General features: G+C 52.8%; 1 protein-coding gene across 1 annotated transcript; it reads right to left on the bottom strand.

Moving 5' to 3' along the window:
- Positions 1-1,811: 1,811 nt before the first annotated feature.
- CXCR5 (C-X-C motif chemokine receptor 5) lies at positions 1,812-17,991 on the bottom strand. Its single transcript, XM_029075819.1, has 3 exons — positions 17,844-17,991; positions 17,424-17,535; positions 1,812-3,401 (listed from the first exon to the last, which is right to left on the bottom strand). The coding sequence occupies exons 2-3, from the start codon at positions 17,469-17,471 to the stop codon at positions 2,298-2,300; spliced, it is 1,152 nt and encodes a 383-aa protein (XP_028931652.1). The 5' UTR covers positions 17,472-17,535; positions 17,844-17,991; the 3' UTR covers positions 1,812-2,297.
- Positions 17,992-18,316: the final 325 nt, after the last annotated feature.

Genomic DNA, 18,316 nt, shown 5'->3' on the forward strand with positions numbered 1-18,316 from the left:
GCTCCCCACCAGCAGCCAGGAGCTGGGGGGGTGGGGGTCTAGGGGATTAAAAGCCATACCCAGCCTTTCTCTCCCTTCCAATGAAGAAACCTCCTTTCTTCACTTGTGAGGAGGGTTGTTGGGTCGGGGTCGGGGGAGGCAGGCTAGTGGCAGAGGCCTCTTTGGGTCCCACTGCCCTTCACCCCATTCTCAGTCAAGGATTAACAAAAGGGAAGAAGGTTTGGTGGAACCCAGCAGGCCGACTGGTCCATCTTGTCCGTGATGAGTCAGTGTTTGGCTCCTGAGTCCTATGGCTCTGAGTTTGACTCCTCACCTCCCACCCATCCTTGAGGGTCTAGGAGGTGGGTGAGCCCCTCTCTCCATGCCACGCCTGGGCATCCCTTCCCCCCTTCCCCTTGCCCATCGCCCGGGAGCTTGGAGCTGTGCCCGTCTTGTGTCTCGTGGTTCTTTGCTCAGCTTGTGTGCCCGGTGCCCGCCTCCCAGCTCCCCGCTTCTCTTCTGGACTTGTGTCCTCTGCCCTCAAAGGGGTAGGGGGTCCCCCTCCTCCCCCGCAACTTCCCCCCGCCTCCTCTGCCTCACCCCCAAACCAGCTTCCCAGTCACAGTGATGTCACCCCGTGTCCACGCCTCCCCCCATTGTATCATTATATAAATATATATAAATATAAATATATAAATACAATATGTGAAGACATCCTCTCGGTTTTTATTTTGAGACAATTTTTAGGCTTGTTCTGGGGGTCTCTGTGCTGGCTGTACTGTATTGACCTGTTTTATAGGTGCCTTTTTATTAAAAAGAAATCAAAACCCAGCCCGTGCCCGCATCCTGTGTCCGGCGGTTTCCACTCACACCCTGATCCGTGGGGCCCACCGGGTTAGGGGAGGGGCCCGCATCTTTGGCTTCGTCCGGGCACCCCTGCCCTCTGGGGCCCTCCGGGGCTGGGGAAGCGCGGGGCGTGGGGGCAGGTGAAGGGGGTCTGACTCTAGATCAGCTTGAGCTGGTAAAGTCTTTTGTACAGTTCTGAGGTGGTCCAGAAGGGTGTGGGGGGTGTTGGAGTCCGGGTCCAGAACGGCACTGGGCGGTCCCGGTCCCCGTGCCCCCTGGGCACCGACCAACCGAGAAGCAGTTTCCTCTGGTTCCAAGCGAGTGCTGTTCTCTTAGAGATGGGGAGCGGGCGGAGGTTGGGGGGGAAGGATGGACGGAACTTCCCCCACCGAGGCTGCTTCCTTCTGACGGGCCGAACCCCTTGGGGGGAGAGGGTGGAGGCATTCTGGGAGGGGTCCACCCGGTGCCTGCCAGAGAAATGGGGGCCCGGCCTTCGGGGCCCGCAGACTTAACTCCACACCCTTCACAAGACCCCCCGGGGGCGTCCAGGTCCCGGGACCGTGAGCGGCTGGACTAGGGCAGGCTCAGAAACGGGGGGCCGGATGAGGTGACCTTTGAAAATCCCTGCCCACTATGACTTCTGTTTCCTTGGCCTCTCTGGGCTTCTGTCTCTTCCTGTGGTGACCGGCAGGATTCCGCGCCCTCGTCCTCCCCCCGACCTGGCCCAGGCTGAGGAATTAGCGGGCGCAACCCTGGCCTGTAACTCACAATGGACATGGGAGCTGTTTGCTGATTCTGTTGGATTGAACTCTCCCAACCACCCAGAACAGTGTTCTGCACACAGTAAGCACTCAACAAATACCATTGATGGATTGATTAGGCTTCATCCTGAGCGGGGCTCATCCCTCCTCTGCCCCAGGGTCCCTTCTGACTGGCCTGTGGGAGGTGGCGGGGGAGGGGGGTGGGTGGGGACCTGTCAGGCCCCAGTTCCATCACTGCCCATCAGTCTATTTTGGGGCTCAGTGGACCAACCCCACACCTTGGCCTTTTCCCCACTGCTCTGCCCTGGTTGGGGGTGGGAGTGGGGGGATGAGGGCCCAGGGTGGGGGTCGAGGGCAGTCTTGGTTTCTGGGAAGCTGAACTGGGTCAACCGAAGCTTCCTGTTTGCCGAGAAAACCCCTGGGGTTACAAGTGGCCGGTCAGAGGATGAGGGAGGGGGGAAGGGAAGCTGCAGTTTCACTCAGCTCTGTCAATTGTTGGGGAGAGGTTCCCCACCAGCTGGGCTTCCCTGTGGCCGGTGGGCCCGGGAGGAGCTGGAACATCTTTCCTGCAGCCGGGGGCTCGCAGAGCCCCCCACTCTGTCCTGGGCACCCCAGGGCCGGGGTCCCTGCCTCCGCCCCCCTCCGCTCCCACAACCGGCCAGGAGTCTCGGGGTAAGGGGGCGGGGCGGTGGACACGAGGGAGGCACGCGCTTAGAAGGTGGTGAGGGACGTGGCGTTGTCGGACTCGGAACTGCTGGCCCTGTGCCCGCTGGGCAGCAGGCGGCGGAGCCGCTTGGGCCCCACGCAGCCCAGGTCGGCCAGCAGGCGCAGCAGGTCGCTGCGGAACTTGACGCCCACGAAGGCGTAGACCAGGGGGTTGAGGCAGCAGTGGGCCAGGCCGAGGAACTCGCAGACGGTGATGGCGGCGCCCAGCTGGCGGTCCAGCCGGCAGGACCGGCTCAGGGCCTCCAGCTTGACCAGGGTGTCCAGGAAGATGACCACGTGGTAGGGCGACCAGCAGAGGAAGAAGATGACCGTGACGGCGATGGCCACCTTGATGGCCTTCTGCCGCTGGGGCCGGCGCTGGGCCCGGCACAGGGAGCGCACGATGGCGGCGTAGCACCAGCCCATGACGGCCACGGGGAGGAAGAAGCCGCCCACGTGGTAGAGGAAGCGGGAGGCCAGGCGCACGTCGCTGCCCAGCAGGCCCAGGTGGGCCGGGAAGCTGCAGAGGAGGGTCCCGTTGACCCCCACGGGGCTGACCTCCACCACCAGCAGCTCGGGGAGGGCGCAGAGGAGGCAGAGGAGCCAGATGGCCCCGCAGGTGGCGTGGACGGAGAAGCGGTGCTGGCGCCGGCGGTAGGCGTGGATGGTGTGCACCACGGCCAGGTAGCGGTCCACGGCGATGCAGGCCAGCAGCAGGCTGGAGCAGTAGAAATTGACCTTGTGCATGGAGCTCACCAGCTTGCAGAGGGCCAGGCCGAAGATCCAGCCGGCGGCCCCCTCGGCCACGGCGAAGGGCAGGGTCAGCCCCAGGAGGAGGTCGGCCACGGCCAGGTGGAGCAGGAAGGTCTCGGTGGAGCTGCGGGCCCGCCGGTGCCGCTCCAGGACCACCAGGACCAGGGTGTTGCCCGCCGTGCCCAGGAGGAAGACCAGAGTGTAGGCCGCCGGGACGAACGCCGCCTTGAAGGGGCCCAGGGGGTCCTGGCCCCCCACCTCCAGGGGGCACACGAACTCGCCAAAGAGGAGCGGGGGTACCTCGCTGAAGTTGCTGCCATCCATGTAGTTGGTGAACTCGCTCATGTCCAGGTGGTTCTGGAACGACAGTAGTGACGGGGGCGGTGGCGGCGGGGACACGGTCAGGATGGGCCTCCCCCCTCCCACGTCCCCCACGGGAGTCGCCGGGGAATCCTGGAGGCTTAGTCCGGCTCAGTGGGCGGGAGCCGGCCAAGGGGACCACAGGGGACCGCCCCCCTCCGCAAGGCCCTTTACTAATAATAGCAATAATTGCGGTCCTTGTTAAGCGCTTACTATGTGTCGAGCACTGTCCCAAACACTGGGGTAGATCTAAGGTAAGCAGGTTGGACACAGTCTCTGTCCCACTTGCGGCTCACGCTCTTATCCCCATTGTACAAATGAGGTAACTGAGGCCCAGAGAAGTGAAGTGACTCGCCGTAGGTCACTACACCCCTCCTGGGGACACCCCCTTCACCTCCCACAGCTCTGGCATCCTCCCTGCCTCCGTTTCCCTCCCTGCTCTGGACAGGATTCCCGTTTCCCCCCAACCGGATGGGTGGAAGGGGAAAGGACTTGGGAGAGAGAAGGGAGGAGGAAAGGCTGGGAAGGGGGAAGGAGAGGGTGGCGGGGAAGATAGAGGAGGGGGAGGAAACGGGCCAGGTGTTGGAGGCCATGCGGCCTCCCTTCTCTCCCCTCCCCGCCCTGGCACACCCTCTCCCTCCCCCCATCCCCCATTCTCAGGCTGTTTATCCGGCTAACCGCAACAGCGGAAGGCCTTTTTGGGTGTTTCATACCTTTCACTCACAGCTGCGGCAGTGACACCTGTTTGCCTGTTCCCCCCTCCCCCCTTCCTTCCTCAACCCTCTCCCAGTTTGGGAAATGACTCAGAATCCCCAACTAATCGAAGCTGCTCTGACTTTAAGGGGAGTGGGGCTCCTGGGTTTTGGGGATCTTCTGCCCCCATCCTCTGACCTCTGGGCTTCTCTCCCTCCCAGCCCACCTCCTAGTGCCACCGGATCCATCCCCCACATCCTCCTCCCCGACCTGTGTAGACCCTTCCCTCTCTGGACCCCATCAACACTCCCCTTTGCCCCCACACCACCCAACCACCCCACCAATCTCGTCATTAGGCGGAGCAGGGAGAAGGGAGGGTAGGTGCCTCAGCTAATAATAATAATAATATTAATAACGATACTTACTATTATTATTGCACTTCTTAAGCACTTACTATGTGCCAAGCACTGGTCTAAGCGCTGGGGTAGATACAAGGTTATGAGGTTGTCCCTCGTGGGGCTCCCAGTCTTAATGCCCATTTTCCAGATGAGGTAACTGAGACCCAGAGAAGTGAATTGACTTGCCCAAAGTCACACAGGGGACAAGTGGTGGAGCCTGGATTAGAACCCAAGATCTCTAACTCCTGAGCCTGGGCTCTTTCCACCAAGCCATGCTGCTTCTCTAAGCAGCTGTACTAAGCACATGGGAGAGTAGAATATGACCATATAATAGACACATTCCCTGCCCACAATGAACTTACAGTGTAGAGGAAGCCCCACAAGCAGAGGTGAGGTCCAGGTGGGGTTATTTGTTAGAATACAGGCTTCCACACCTTTCTGCTGGGTTACTTAGGGCAGTTGGCTCAACCTTTCTGAGCTTTCGGCATCAAAAGGAGTAGAGACCGACGCAGTCCAGAGGACCTCAGAGCTCCAGGCCGGCCACCTCAGCCCATAGAATTCACTGAGCGCTTACTCTGCGCACAGCACTCTACTAAGCACTTGGAAGAATACGTTAGAGTGAGTAGACACAATCGCTGCCCACGAGGAGCTCAACATCCAGAGGAGGAGACGGACGTTATATGTGACAGGTGAGGAAGAGCAATAGAATATAAAATCTAGGGATAGGGTGGGGTGGGAAAGCACTTAGTACAGTGCTCTGCACATAGTAAGCGTTCAATAAATAAAATGCTCCCTTTCCCTCTGCTCTTCCTCTCCTCTCCATTGTCCCTACTCCCTCCCTCTGCTCTACCCCCTTCCCCTGCCCACAGCACTTGTGTATATTTGTACATATTTATTACTCTATTTTATTAATGATGTGTATATATCTACGATTATGCTTATATATTTTGATGGACGTGGCTCAGTGGAAAGAGCATGGGCTTAGGAGTCAGAAGTCGTGGGTTCTAATCCAGGCTCCGGCCACTTGTCAGTTGTGTGACTATGGGCAAGTCACTTCACTTCTCAGTGCCTCAGTTACCTCATCTGAAAAATGGGAATTAAAAGTGTGAGCCCCACATGGGACAACCTGGTTACCCTGAATCTACCCCAGCACTTAGAAGAGTGCTCTGCACATAGTAAGTGCTTAACAAATGCCAACATTATTATTATTATTGTGCCTGTCTACTTGTTTTGTTTTGTTGTCTGTCTCCGGCTTCTAGACTGTGAGCTCATTATTGGGTAGGGATTGTCTCTCTCTGTTGCTGAATTGTACTTTCCAAGCGTTTAGTACAGTGCTCTGCACACAGTAAGTGCTCAATAAATACAGTGGAATGAATGAATGAATATAATTGAATGAATGAATAGTGACATGTCTAGAGACATGAAAGCACTGAGGCAGCAGTTGTTGGGGATTACGGGGGGAGAGAGGAGAGGTTAATCAGGGAAGGTCTCCTGGAGGAGATGGGCTTTCAGAAGGGCTTTGTAGATAGGGAAAGCAGTGGACTGCCAGATAATAATAATTGTGGTATTTGTTCATTCATTCAATAGTATTTATTGAGCGCTATGTGCAGAGCACTGTACTAAGCGCTTGGAATGTACAAATCGGCATCAGATAGAGACAGTCCCTGCCCATTGATGGACTTACACAATTTGTTAAGTGATTACCATGTGCCAAACACTGCTGTACTTGCTGGGGTGGATACAAGCAAATGAGGTTGGACACAGTCCCTATCCCAAACGGAACTCATAATCTTAATCCCCATTTTACAGATGAGGTAATTGAGACACAGAGAAGTGAAGTGACCAAGGTCACCCAGTAGACATATGGCAGAGCCAAGATTAGAACCCAGGTCCTTCTGACTCCAAGGAGAGGGAATTCCAGCGGGGAGGGGCTAAGCGAAAGGTTGGAAGTGAGAGATTAGAAGGAGGAAGGAGAGTCGGTTGGTTGAGAGGGATGAAGCGTGCGAGCTGAGGTGGAGTGGGAGAGGAGAGCGTGTAAGGAGGAGAGCCGATGGAGTGACTTAAAGCCGACGGGGAGGAGTTTCTGTTTGATGTGGAGGTGGATAGGCCACCACTGGAGGTTTGGATAGGCTGAAGGTTTTTGAGGGGTGAAGTGATGTGGACAGAACAGTGCTTTAGAAAAATGATAATAATGATAATAATTGTGGTATTTAAGTTCTTACTATGGCCAAGCACTGTACTAACTCTGGAGTAGATACATGATAATCAGATCCAACATGGGGCTCACAGTCTCAGTAGGAGGGAGAACTGGAGGGAGCACTGTCCTCAGAGCCAAAGGAACTGGGTTCTAATTCTGACTCGGCCACTTGCCTGCCGTGTGACCTTGGGCAAATGGCATAACTTCCCTGTCTCTCGGTTTTCTCCTCTGTAAAATGGGGCTTCAATTCACGTCTTGAAGCAGCATGGCATAGAGGATAGAGCATGGGTCTGGGAATCAGAAGGTCATGGGTTCTAATCCTTGCTCCATCGGTTTTCTGCTGTGTGACCTTGGGCAAATCACTTCACTTCTCTGTGCCTCGGTTACTTCATCTAGAAAATGGTGATGGAGACTGTGAGCCTCAGGCGGGACAGAGACTGTGTCTAACGCGATTTGTTTGTATCCCCCCCAGAGCTTAGTACAGTGCCTGGCACATAGTAAGCCCTTAACAAATACCATCATTATTCGCCTCTCCCTCCCTGTCAGACTGTGAACTCTGCATAGGGGCAGACACCGAGTTCAACCTGATCCCGATGGTCTTGCCTCTAACTCTAGAAGGAGCATGGCTCAGTGGAAAGAGCATAGGCTGGGGCGTCGGAGGTCATGGGTTCTAATCCCGGCTCCACCACTTGTCAGCTATGTGACTCTGGGCAAGTCACTTAACTTCTCTGTGCCTCAGTTACCTCATCTGTAAAATGGATATTAAGACTGTGAGCCCCACGCGGGACAGCCTGATTGCCTTATATCTACCCCAATGCTTAGATCAGTGCCTGGCACATAGTAAGCGCTTAACAAATACTATTATTATTACCTGTCTTTTTCTATGGTAAGAGCATGACAAATGCCACCATGATTTTGATGATTAGGATTTGGGAGAGAAGATGAGGGCTTTATCTGCAAGGCTCTGCCCAGACACCTGTAACCCTTCCTGCCCATTGCGATGCAACCACCCACTTCTTTTTCCTGGAACCTATAACTCACAGAACACGTGTAGGGCACCGATGAGCTAAACCATCTGCCCCAGTGTCACCCGTGGGGGTGGATGAAGGGCTATGAGAGTCAGACAGAGAAAGGAGACAAGATCTCCTCGGCGGGCGGGGGCAAAGGGGGTACAGTCGCTGAGACGGTGCGCTGAAACCCGCTCCGAGCTGCCCCAGATTCAGGATTCAAAGGCGGGTTGGGGGTGGGGGGGACAGGAAGGGGGTTTAGGGTTAGAGGGGGAGGGGGAGCTCAACAAGTATTTGAGCTGAGGACCTCAAAAGAGGCAAAGGCTGATTTGTGCTCTATTTGCAAGTGATTTGCAGGTTAATCACTTATAGGTCCAAGTGGCTAAGTGTGTAAGTTCTAGACTATACAAAAGTGTCTGTCAACTCCACTATATTGTACTCTCCCAAGCGCTCAGTACAGGGCTCTGCACACAGCAAGTGCTCAATAAATAAGACTGATTGATTACAAGTCCTCAAGACTGTAAGTTCCTTGAGGGGAGGAAGGATCTACCATCTCTGTTATAGTGTATCCTCCCAAACGCGTGGTACAGTGTTCTGCACACAGTAAGTGTTCAATAAATACATTTGATTGATTGTGTAGGAATGGCCTCTGTCCCCAGCCCCCAGCCCAACCTGGAGTAATGGATAATTAACTGTTGCCGAATTGTACGTTCCAAGCACTTAGTACAGTGGTCTGCACATAGTAAGTGCTCAAGAAGCAGCGTGGCTCACTGGAAAGAGCACGGGCTTTGGAGTCAGAGGTCATGGGTTCGAACTCCGGCTCTGCCACTTGTCAGCTGTGTGACTTTGGGCAAGTCACTTAACTTCTCGGTGCCTCAGTTACCTCATCTGTAAAATGGGGATTAAGACTGTGAGCCCCACGTGGGACAACCTGATTCCCCTGTGTCTACCCCAACGCTTAGCACAGTGCTCGGCACATAGTAAGCGCTTAACAAATACCAACATTATTATTATTATTAATAAATACTATTGAATGAATGAATGAATGAATGAATAACAGGCTCCTGTTCACCTTCTCTCCTCTCCCTTCCCCTCATCCTCTTTCCCCTCTTCTCCCCTCCCCTAAATCAATCAATTGTATTCCTTGAGCGCTTATTGTGTGCAGATCACTGTACTAAATGCTTGGGAGGGTACAATATAACAAAGTTGGTAGATGCCTTCCTTGCCCACAACAAACTTACAGTCTAGAGGAGAAAGCAGATGCTAACATAAATAGAAAAATTACAGGTTTGTACATAAGTCCTTTGGGGCTGAAAGAGGGGTGAATAATAAATCCTAGTGCAAGGGTGACACAGAAGGGAGTGGGAGAAGAGGAAATGAGGGCTTAGTCAGAGAAGGCTTCTTGGAGGAGATGGGCCTTCAACAAAGCTTTGAAGGTGGGGAAAGCGGTTGTCTTTTGGACACAGAGAGGGAGGGCATTCCAGGTCAGAGGCAGGACATGGGCGAGAGGTCGGGGGTGAGACAGTGGTGAGATCGAGGTACATTGAGTAGGTTGGCATTAGAGGAGCGAAGTATGTGGGCTTGGCTCCTGCTTCCACTCCATGGAAACTGCCTTAAAGTCTTCAAAGATCTCCTACCTGCCAAATCCAATAGCTCCTACACCATCCTAATCTTCTTCGACTTTTCTGCTACCTAGCAGAAGCAGCAAGGTCTAGTGGATAGAGCACGTGGCTGGGAGTCAGAAGGACCTGAGTTCTAATCCTGGTTCTGCCACTTGTCTGCTGTGTGACCTTGGGCAAGTTACTTCACTTCTTCTGTGTTTGTTACCTCACCTGTAAAATGAGGGTTTTTTTTGTGGTATTTGTAAAGCGCTTATTATGTTCAAGGCACTGTACTAAGCACTGGGGTTAGATACACACTAATCAGGTTGGACACAGTACCTATCCCACATGGGACTCACAGTCTTTATCCCCATTTTACAGATAAGGTAACTGAAGCCCAGAGATGTGAAGTGATTTGCCCAAGGTCATGCAACAGACAAATGGAAGATCTGGAATTACAGCCCAGATCCTTTTGATTCCCAGGCCCGTCCCTCTATTCTCCAGGCCAAGCTGCTTCTCTGTGAGCCCCATGTAGGACGTGGACTTTGTCCAAACTGATTTGCTTGTATCTGCCTCACTGCTTAGTACAGTGCCTGGCACATAGTAAGCACTTCACAAATTCCATAGAAAAAGAACAAAATAATAAACCTTTGACACTATGAACCACCTCCTTCTCCTTGCAACACGATCTAACCTTGGCCTCACTGACACTGTGCTCTCCTGGTTCTTCTTCTAGATCTCTGACCCCTTTTTCTCAGGCTCCTCCTCTGCTTCCCACCCTTTAAATGCAGGGGTGGCTCAAGGTTCAGTTCTGGATCCCCTTCTATTCTTCATCTACACCCATTCCCTTGGAGAACTCATTCACTCCTGCAGTTTCCACTACCATCTCTACATGGATGACTTCCAAATCTACCTCTCCAACCGTGACCTCTCTCCTTCTCTGCAGTTTCACACTTCCTCCTGTGTCTAGGACACTTCCACTCGGATATCCCACCGACACCTCAAACATTACACGTCCAAAACTGAACTCCGCATCTTGCCACCCAAACCCTGTCCTCCCCAGTATTTCCCATCGCTGAAGAGTGCAGCCCATCTTCCCTATCTCGCAAGCCTGTCACCTTGGCATTATCCTTGACTCTACTTTCTCATTCAACCCACACATTAAATCTGGCATCAAATCCTGTCGGTTCTATCTTCACACTATCTATAGAATCCACGCTTTCCTCTCCATCTAAACTATTACCATGCTACCTTGTGGATCCAAGTACTTATCTTATCCCACCTTGACTATTTCATCAGCCTCCTCAATGACCTCCCTGCATCCTATCTCTCCCTTCTCCAGTTCATACTTTGCTCTGCTACCCAGATCATTTTTCTGGAATAAAAAAAACTTCATTCCATATCTTCCCATCCTCAAAAAACCTCCAATGGTTGACTGTCGCCTCTGTATTAAGCAGCAACTCCCCACCGTTGGCTTTCAGATACTCAATCAGCTCTCTCTCTCCTATCTAACCTCACTGATTTCCTACTACAACCCAGCTCGCTCACTCTGTTTCTCTAACACCGACCTACTCTTTGCATTGATTTAATCTATCCTGCCACCGACCCCTTGTCCAAGTTCTCTGCGAGCAGTGTGGCATAATGGATAGAGCCCGGGCCTAGGAGTCAGAAGGACCTGGGTTCTGATCCCAGCTCCACCTCATGATTTCTGTGTGACCTTGGGCAACTCACTTTACTTCTTTGTGCCTCAGTTACCTCATCTGCAAAATGGGGATTAAGAGTCTGAGCCCCATGTGGGACAGGTGCTACTTCCAACCTGAGTAATTTGTATCTACCCCAGCACTTAAAGCAGTGCTTGGCACATAGAAAGTGCTTAATAGGTACCATATTATTACCCTATTATTCCCTTCATTATTATTCTCCCTTCATCCTGGAACCCTCCCTTCATATCCAACAGTCCACCATTCTCCTTACCTTCAAAAACCTCCTAAAATCACATCTCCTCCAAGAGGCCTTCCCAGACTAGTCCTTTATTTCCCCTACCTTCACTTCCCCTGCATCGACTTGGCTTTTTACCCTTTAAGCCCCTTGATACTCACCCCAGGCCCGTAACACATAAATATTCCAAATCTCTATCATTTTCCCCATCCTTAATAATAATAATGATGGCATTTGTTAAGCACTTACTATGTGCAAAGCACTGTTCTAAACGCTAGGGAGGATACAAGGTGATCAGGTTGTCCCACATGGGGCTCACAGTCTTAATGCCCATTTTGCAGATGAAGTAACTGAGACCCAGAGGGGTTAAGTGACTTCCCCAAGTCACACAGCAGACAAGCAGCAGAACCAGGATTTGAACCCATGATCTCTGACTCCCCAGCCCGTGCTCTTTCCACTGAGCCATGCTGCTTCTCTGTTCTTTGTTTATTCTATAACAATAAACAGACACAAGTGATCCTGAGATCTGTGTGCCCCACTAGATGGTAAGCTTCTAGAGGGCAGGGATGGCAGGGATGGCAGGGATGGGATCGACCAACTCTACTGTACTCTCCCAAGCCACAGTGCAGTGTTCTGCTCAGGGCAAAAGTGCTCAGTCAATACCACCAATTGACTGATCCCGCTTCTCTGCTGGCAGCACAGGTTTTGCCGGTTCGGTGGATTGCCATCTGGGGGCATTTGGGAAATGCAATCTCCTGTGATGCCCTGAACTGGAGAACTCTCTCCAGCTGGCCCACCCTCTCACTCTAATCTATTTTAATGTTCATCTCCCTGTAGATTGTAAGCTTCTTGTGGGCAGGGTTCCCGTCTACCAACTCTGGGATCTCGTCTACCAACTCTGTTATGTTGTACTTTCTCAAGCGCTTAGGACAGTGCTCTGCATGCAATAAGCACTCAGTAAATACCACTGATTGATTGCCCAGAGTCAGTCAGTCAGTCAATTATATTTATTGAGTGCTTACTCTGTGCAAAGCACCATACTAAGCGCTTGGGAGAGAATGATATACAGTGACAAAAGAAGCAGCGTGGCTTAGTGGAAAGAGTATGGGCTTGGGAGTCAGAGGTCATGGGTTCTAATCCCTGCTCCACCACTTGTCAGCTGTGTGACTTTGGGCAAGTCACTTAACTTCTCTGGGCAGTAACCTCATCTGTAATATAGGGATTAAGACTGTGAGCCCCATGTGGGACAACCTCATTACCTTGTATCTACCCCAGTGCTTAGAACAGTGCTTGGCATATAGTAGGCGCTTAACAAACCATCATTATTAATATAACAGACACATTCCCTGTCCATAACTTACGGTCTAGAGAGGGAGACAGATGTTAATATAAATAAATTACAGATAGGTGCATAAGTGCTGTGCAGTTGGGAGCACAGTTAAATAAAGGGAGAAAGTCAGGGTGATGCAGAAGCGAATGGGAAGAAGAGGAAAGGAGGACTTAGTCAGGGAAGGTCTCTTGGAGGAGATGTGCCTTCAGTGTGCCTTGAACAGAGGGAAAGTAATTCTCTGTCCGATAATGAGGAAGGAGGGCATTCCAGGCCAGAGGCAGGATGTGGTCGAGAGGTTGGTGGCGAGACAGGCAAGACCGAGGCACAGTGAGAAGGTTAACATTAGAGGAGTGAAGTGTGCGGACTGGGTTGTAGTAGAATAGTGAGGTGAGATAGGAGAGGGCAAGGTGATTGAGGGCTTTAAAGCCAATGCTGAGGAGTTCTTCTCTGATGTGGAGATGGATGGACAACCGCCGGAGGTTCTTGAGGAGAGGGGAAATGTGGCCTGAACTTTTTGGCAGAAAAATGATCCAAGCAGCAGACTAAAGAATGAGTGGGGAGAGACAGGAGACTGGGAGGTCAGCAAAGAAGCTGATACAGAAATCAAGTCTTGATAGGATAAGTGATTGGATTAATCTGGTAGCAGTTTGGATAGAGAGGAAAGGACGGATTTTAGCGATATTGTGAAGGTAGAACCAGCAGGATTTAGTGCTGGTTTGAATGCTGTTGCTGGGATGGGGGAAACTCATAACTGGGCTATTTGTTAAGTGCCTGCTCTGTGCCCAGCACCTTACTAAGCCCTGGCAGAGATACGGCATAATCAGGTCAGACACAGTCCCTCTCCCACATGGGGCTCACAGTCTAAGGGGGAAGGGAGAACAAGTAATAACTGTTGTATTTGTTAAGTGCTTATTCTGTGCCAGGCACTGTACTAAGCCCTGGAGTAGATACAAGGTAATTGGGTTGGACACAGTTCCTGTCTCACATAGGGCTCACATCTTAATCTCCATTTTACAGATGGGGTAACTAAGGCACAGCCGACAAGTGGTGGACCTGAGATTAGAACCCATGTCCTTCTGATTCCCAAGCCCTTGCTCTATCCACTAGGCCATGCTACTTCTCTTATTGAATTCCTGCTTTATGGAAGAGGAAACTGAGATCTAGTGAAGTTAAGTGACTGTCCCAAGGTCAGACAACAAGCAAGCAGTGGAGCTGGGATAAGAACCCCTCATCCCATGGGAAGCAGCATGGCCTAGCTGAGAGAGCGTGGGCCTGGGAGTTAGAAGGACCTGTGTTCTCATCCCAGTTGACCTTGGGCAAATCATTTCATTTCTCTTTGCCTAGGTTATCTCATCTGTCATATGGGAATTTTGACTGTGACCCCCATGTAGGACAGAGACTGTATCCATCCCGATTTGCTTGTACCGATCCCAGAGCTTAGTACTGTGCCTGGAACACAGTAAGCACTTAACAAATCCCAACATGATGATGATTATTATTGTTATCAAGTTCTCCTGACTCCCAGGCCCATGCTCTTTCCACCATCGCAAGCTACTTCTCTAGAGAACAGATGGTAACATGGCTGCCACAGGTCTAGTTGGGGGAGCCTGGGGTAGGGCAGGTGGATACCCTCCAGATGCCACCATCTTTCTGCCATCCCCAGTGCCCAGAGCTCTGCCTCCACTGTGCTCCGGTCTACTGACATCTGGCACCACAACTCTGCTCTCGGAGATTCACAGGGGTTCCCTGGGGATCAGCTCAAAAGCCCCTAGTAGGAGGAAGTGTGCAGAAGTAGTGTAGCCTAGTGGATAATAATGTTAATAATAATGTTGGTATTTGTTAAGCGCTTACTATGTGCCGAGCACTGTTCTAAGCGCTGGGGTAGACATAGGGGAATCAGGTTGTCCCACGTGGGGCTCACAATCTTAATCCCCATTTTACAGATGAGGGAACTGAGGCACAGAGAAGTTAAGTGACTTGCCCACAGTCACACAGCCGACAAGTGGCAGAGCTGGGATTCGAACTCATGAGCCCTGACTCCAAAGCCCGTGCTCTTTCCACTGAGCCACGCTGCTTCTCAGGATAGAGTATGGGCCTGGGAGTCAGAAGTCTTCGGTTCTAATCCTGGATCTACCACTTGCCTGTTGGTCAACATCACTTAACCTCTCTATGCCTCAGTTTCTTCATCAGTAAAATGGAGAATTAAATACCCCTTCTTCACCCTTGGGCTGTGAGTCTCGTGTGGGGCAGGGGTGGTGTCTTGTACCTACCCCAGTTCTTGGCATACAGTAAGCTCTTAAGTACCACAATTATTCTGATGATGATTATTTTTATTAGGGGGCCCCCCATTCCCCTGCGGGAAGGTCCAGCTCTGGCCACGGAGCTGCCACCTGCAGCATCTGGTCCCCCACCCCCGCCAAGCAATCCCTCCTCTGCAGCTGCCTGTGGCCAACTCTGCACACCAGGAGGTCGTGAGCCAAAGATGGGCCAATGGGGTTTCGGTTCCCCTTCCTGCCCTGCCCCTGCCCCCGTGGGAGGGACCCCCCCCCCCACAAGAGGTCAGAGGGGGATTTGAGGTCTGGGATCCAAACAGGCCCCTGTCAGAGGCTCGCCCCCCCTACCATCCTCTTTCCAACAGGAGAATCCCCAAACTCTGTGCTCCTTCTTTGGCAATATAATAATAATTATTATTATGGTACCTGTTAAGTGCTTACTATGTGCCAAGCACTGTTCTAAGCACTGGGGTAGAGACAAGTTAATCGGGTTGGACACAGTCCCTGGCCCACAGTCTTTATCCCCATTTTACACACGAGGGAACTGAGGTCTAGAGAAGTTAAGTGACTTGCTCAAGATCACACAGGAGACCTGTGGCAGAGCTGGGATTAGAACCCAGGTCCTTCTGACTCCCAGGCCCGTGGTCTTTCCTTGAGGCCATGCTGCTTCTCTAGTAGCTCAGCCGGGGAACAGCCCCTTCCCCGGCTCACCCCTCCCCACACCAGTAGGCCTGGGACTCCGACCCCCTCTGATCTACAAGGGACCCACTTTCTTCTCCACCCAGCCCCAGTGGGAGGTGACGGGATCCTCCACCCTATCACCCTGGGTGACTCATCCTCTCCCAGCCTTAGGTCCTCCGATCTTCGAGAGTCTCCCAAGGCCCAGGGGCGAGACCAAAGACGGTGGATGAGGGGATCTGGTTGGACCAGGTCAGGGGTTAAATGCCGCTCCCCGCTGACTCAACTTTGGCGGACTGTGTGGGCAGGAGGAGGGCAATGACCTGAACCAAGTGAGTGCAATGAGGGGTTTTCGGTCTGAGTGTGAGGGCTGGGGGGATGAAGGTGGGGGGGCCCAGACCCCTACTGCCTGCAGTTCTAATCATCCACTTTGTCCTCCCTGGGCAGCGTGAGAGACGCCAGGGAAGCAGCATGGTCAAGTGGCAGGAGTATAGGCTTAGGATTCAGAGGACGTGGGTTCTAAACCCGACTCCATCACTGGTCGACCGTGTCACTTCACTTCTCTGTGTCTCAGTTACCTCATCTGTAAAATGGGGATTAAGACTGGGAGCCCTGTGTGGGACAGGGACAGTGCCCCACCCGATTATCTTGTATCTACCCCAACGCTTAGAACAGTGCTTAACAAATACCACAATTATTATTATTAGAGAAGGGCAGCGGGCCCTATCGGACAAAGCCCAGGTCTAGAAGTTGCCACTGGGCCTGCTGGGCTACTTTGGGTAAGTCACTTAGTTGCTCTGGGTCTCAGTTGCCTCCTCTGTAAAATGAGGATTCAGTACCCATCCTCTCTCCCATGTGGGACAGGGGCTGGGTCGGGTCGGGGGTTTCTACTGTATGTTCCCTCGCTCTTGGCCCAGAGCAAGAGCTTAACCAATACCACAGTTATTGCTATTATCATCATAGGATCTCCGACTTCCTGCGTCTTTGCCACCTCTTCACAAGAGATCTCCAAGCAGCCTCCTCTGTCCGGGGTCCAGTGGGAAAGGCAAGCAGAGGTGAGGCTCAAGGCTTGGGGTCCAGTGTCTGTTCATTTCAGGACAGCCGGGTGGGTCCGTAATACTAATGATGGTATTCGTTACTTGCTTATTCTGTGCCAGGCACTGTACTAAGCACTGGGGTGGATATAGAGAAGCAGCATGGCTCAGTGGAAAGAGCACGGGCTTGGGAGTCAGAGGTCATGGGTTCTAATCCCAGCTCTGCCGCTAGTCAGCTGTGACCTTGGGCAAGTCACTTAACTTCGCTGTGCCTCAGTTACCTCATCTGTCAAATGGGGATTAAAAAAACTGTGAGCCCCACGTGGGACAACCTGATCACCTTGTATCCCCCAGCGCTTAGAACAGTGCTTTGCTCATAGTAAGCGCTTAATAAATACCACAATTATTATTACAGGCAAATCAAATTGGACATAGTCCCTGTCCCTTATGGGGCTCACAGTCTCAATCCCCATTTTACAGATGAGGTAACTGAGGCACAGAGAAGCAAAGTGACTTGCTCAGGGTCACACAGCAGACAAATGGCAGCAAGGGGATTAGAACCCATGACCTCCTGACTGTTAGGCCCGTGCTCTATCCACTATGCCACGCTGCTTCTCTGAGGAGAGACTCTCTCTCTGGAGGTCCCCCGGCCGGACCCATGGCCTCCTCTTCCCACAGCCTTTCCTCCCCTCTAGGATTCTCCTTCCCGGGAGATAAGACATCCTCCTCAAGCTCAAATGACCTTACTGGGCCTAAAGGTGAGGTTATGTGAAGAGGGTACCTGTCCAGCCTGGGTGACCTCCCACACCCTGGGCTTGACGTTGCTTTTAGGGGGAAGAAGCGAGAAGTCCCAGGGCCCAGGCTACTCACAAATTCGTCCTCGGAGAAGTTCAGGGAGTCCATGGTGGCCGAGCTCATGGTACACGGGGCTTGGTCTGAGTGGGGCTGCTTCCCCTTTTGAAGCAATAGGCGACGAGGCTCCCTGGGGGGCGGCAAATTTAAACAAATGAGCTGGGCCCCGAGCCGGAGCCGGAGCCGGAGCCGGAGAGGGAGCCGGGGCCAGGCAGGGAGCGGGAGCAGGAGATGGGGCTGGAGTCGGAGCCAGAGAGGGAGAGAGAGCTGCTCCCCTAGACGCAGCATGGTTATCCTACGTTCACAGCCCCCCGCCCCCGAAACACACCTCTCATAACCAGACGGTCATAGCCACAAAACCTTCTCACAACCACACACGTGTCCTCCCGGGCACACACATAGCCGTGCAGAAGCAGACGAACAGACAGCTGCCCTCACCTCTCTCCCAGCTACACACGGAGGCCAACACAATATAAACACTTTGCACCAGCACCAGCAGCACCTTCAACTCGTCCTCCAGCCACGCTTGCTCTTGCTCTACACTGTTAAGTCTTACTGATTTTAGAAGAAAGAAAGAGGGAAATCCCCAAGTGTTCAAAGCAGGTTAGACGCAGCCCTTCCCCATCATTCGCCTCCTCTCCCCTGGGCCTCCCTCTGCCCCTCTCCCTTCATCCCCACCCCACCTGCCCACCCCAGGTCCCTCCCCATTCTCCACAGGGCCCAGGCCCGGGGAAGGGGTGGAGGGGATGGGGGCTTCTGGGAGTGGGCCCCGGGAGGGGGGCCGGGGCTTCGGTTGGGGCGGCGGGCAGCCCCTCCAATCTCAGGGACGGAAGGGAATGTTTCGGGGCTGGGGGCCCCCACCGGGCTGCAGCTGGAAGAGGAGAAGATGGACAGATTTGACGGACGAGGTG

The sequence above is a fragment of the Ornithorhynchus anatinus genome, chromosome 11 (assembly GCF_004115215.2).
Source record: "Ornithorhynchus anatinus isolate Pmale09 chromosome 11, mOrnAna1.pri.v4, whole genome shotgun sequence".
Taxonomy (NCBI): Eukaryota; Metazoa; Chordata; class Mammalia; order Monotremata; family Ornithorhynchidae; genus Ornithorhynchus; species Ornithorhynchus anatinus.

Coding starts and splice junctions, on each gene's coding strand:
- CXCR5 (XM_029075819.1), bottom strand. CDS start 17,471: ATGAGCTCGGCCACCATGGACTCCCTGAACTTCTCCGAGGACGAATTT. Junction 3,402..17,423: donor ACTTCTCCGAGGACGAATTT/GTGAGTAGCCTG, acceptor CTGTCGTTCCAG/AACCACCTGGACATGAGCGA.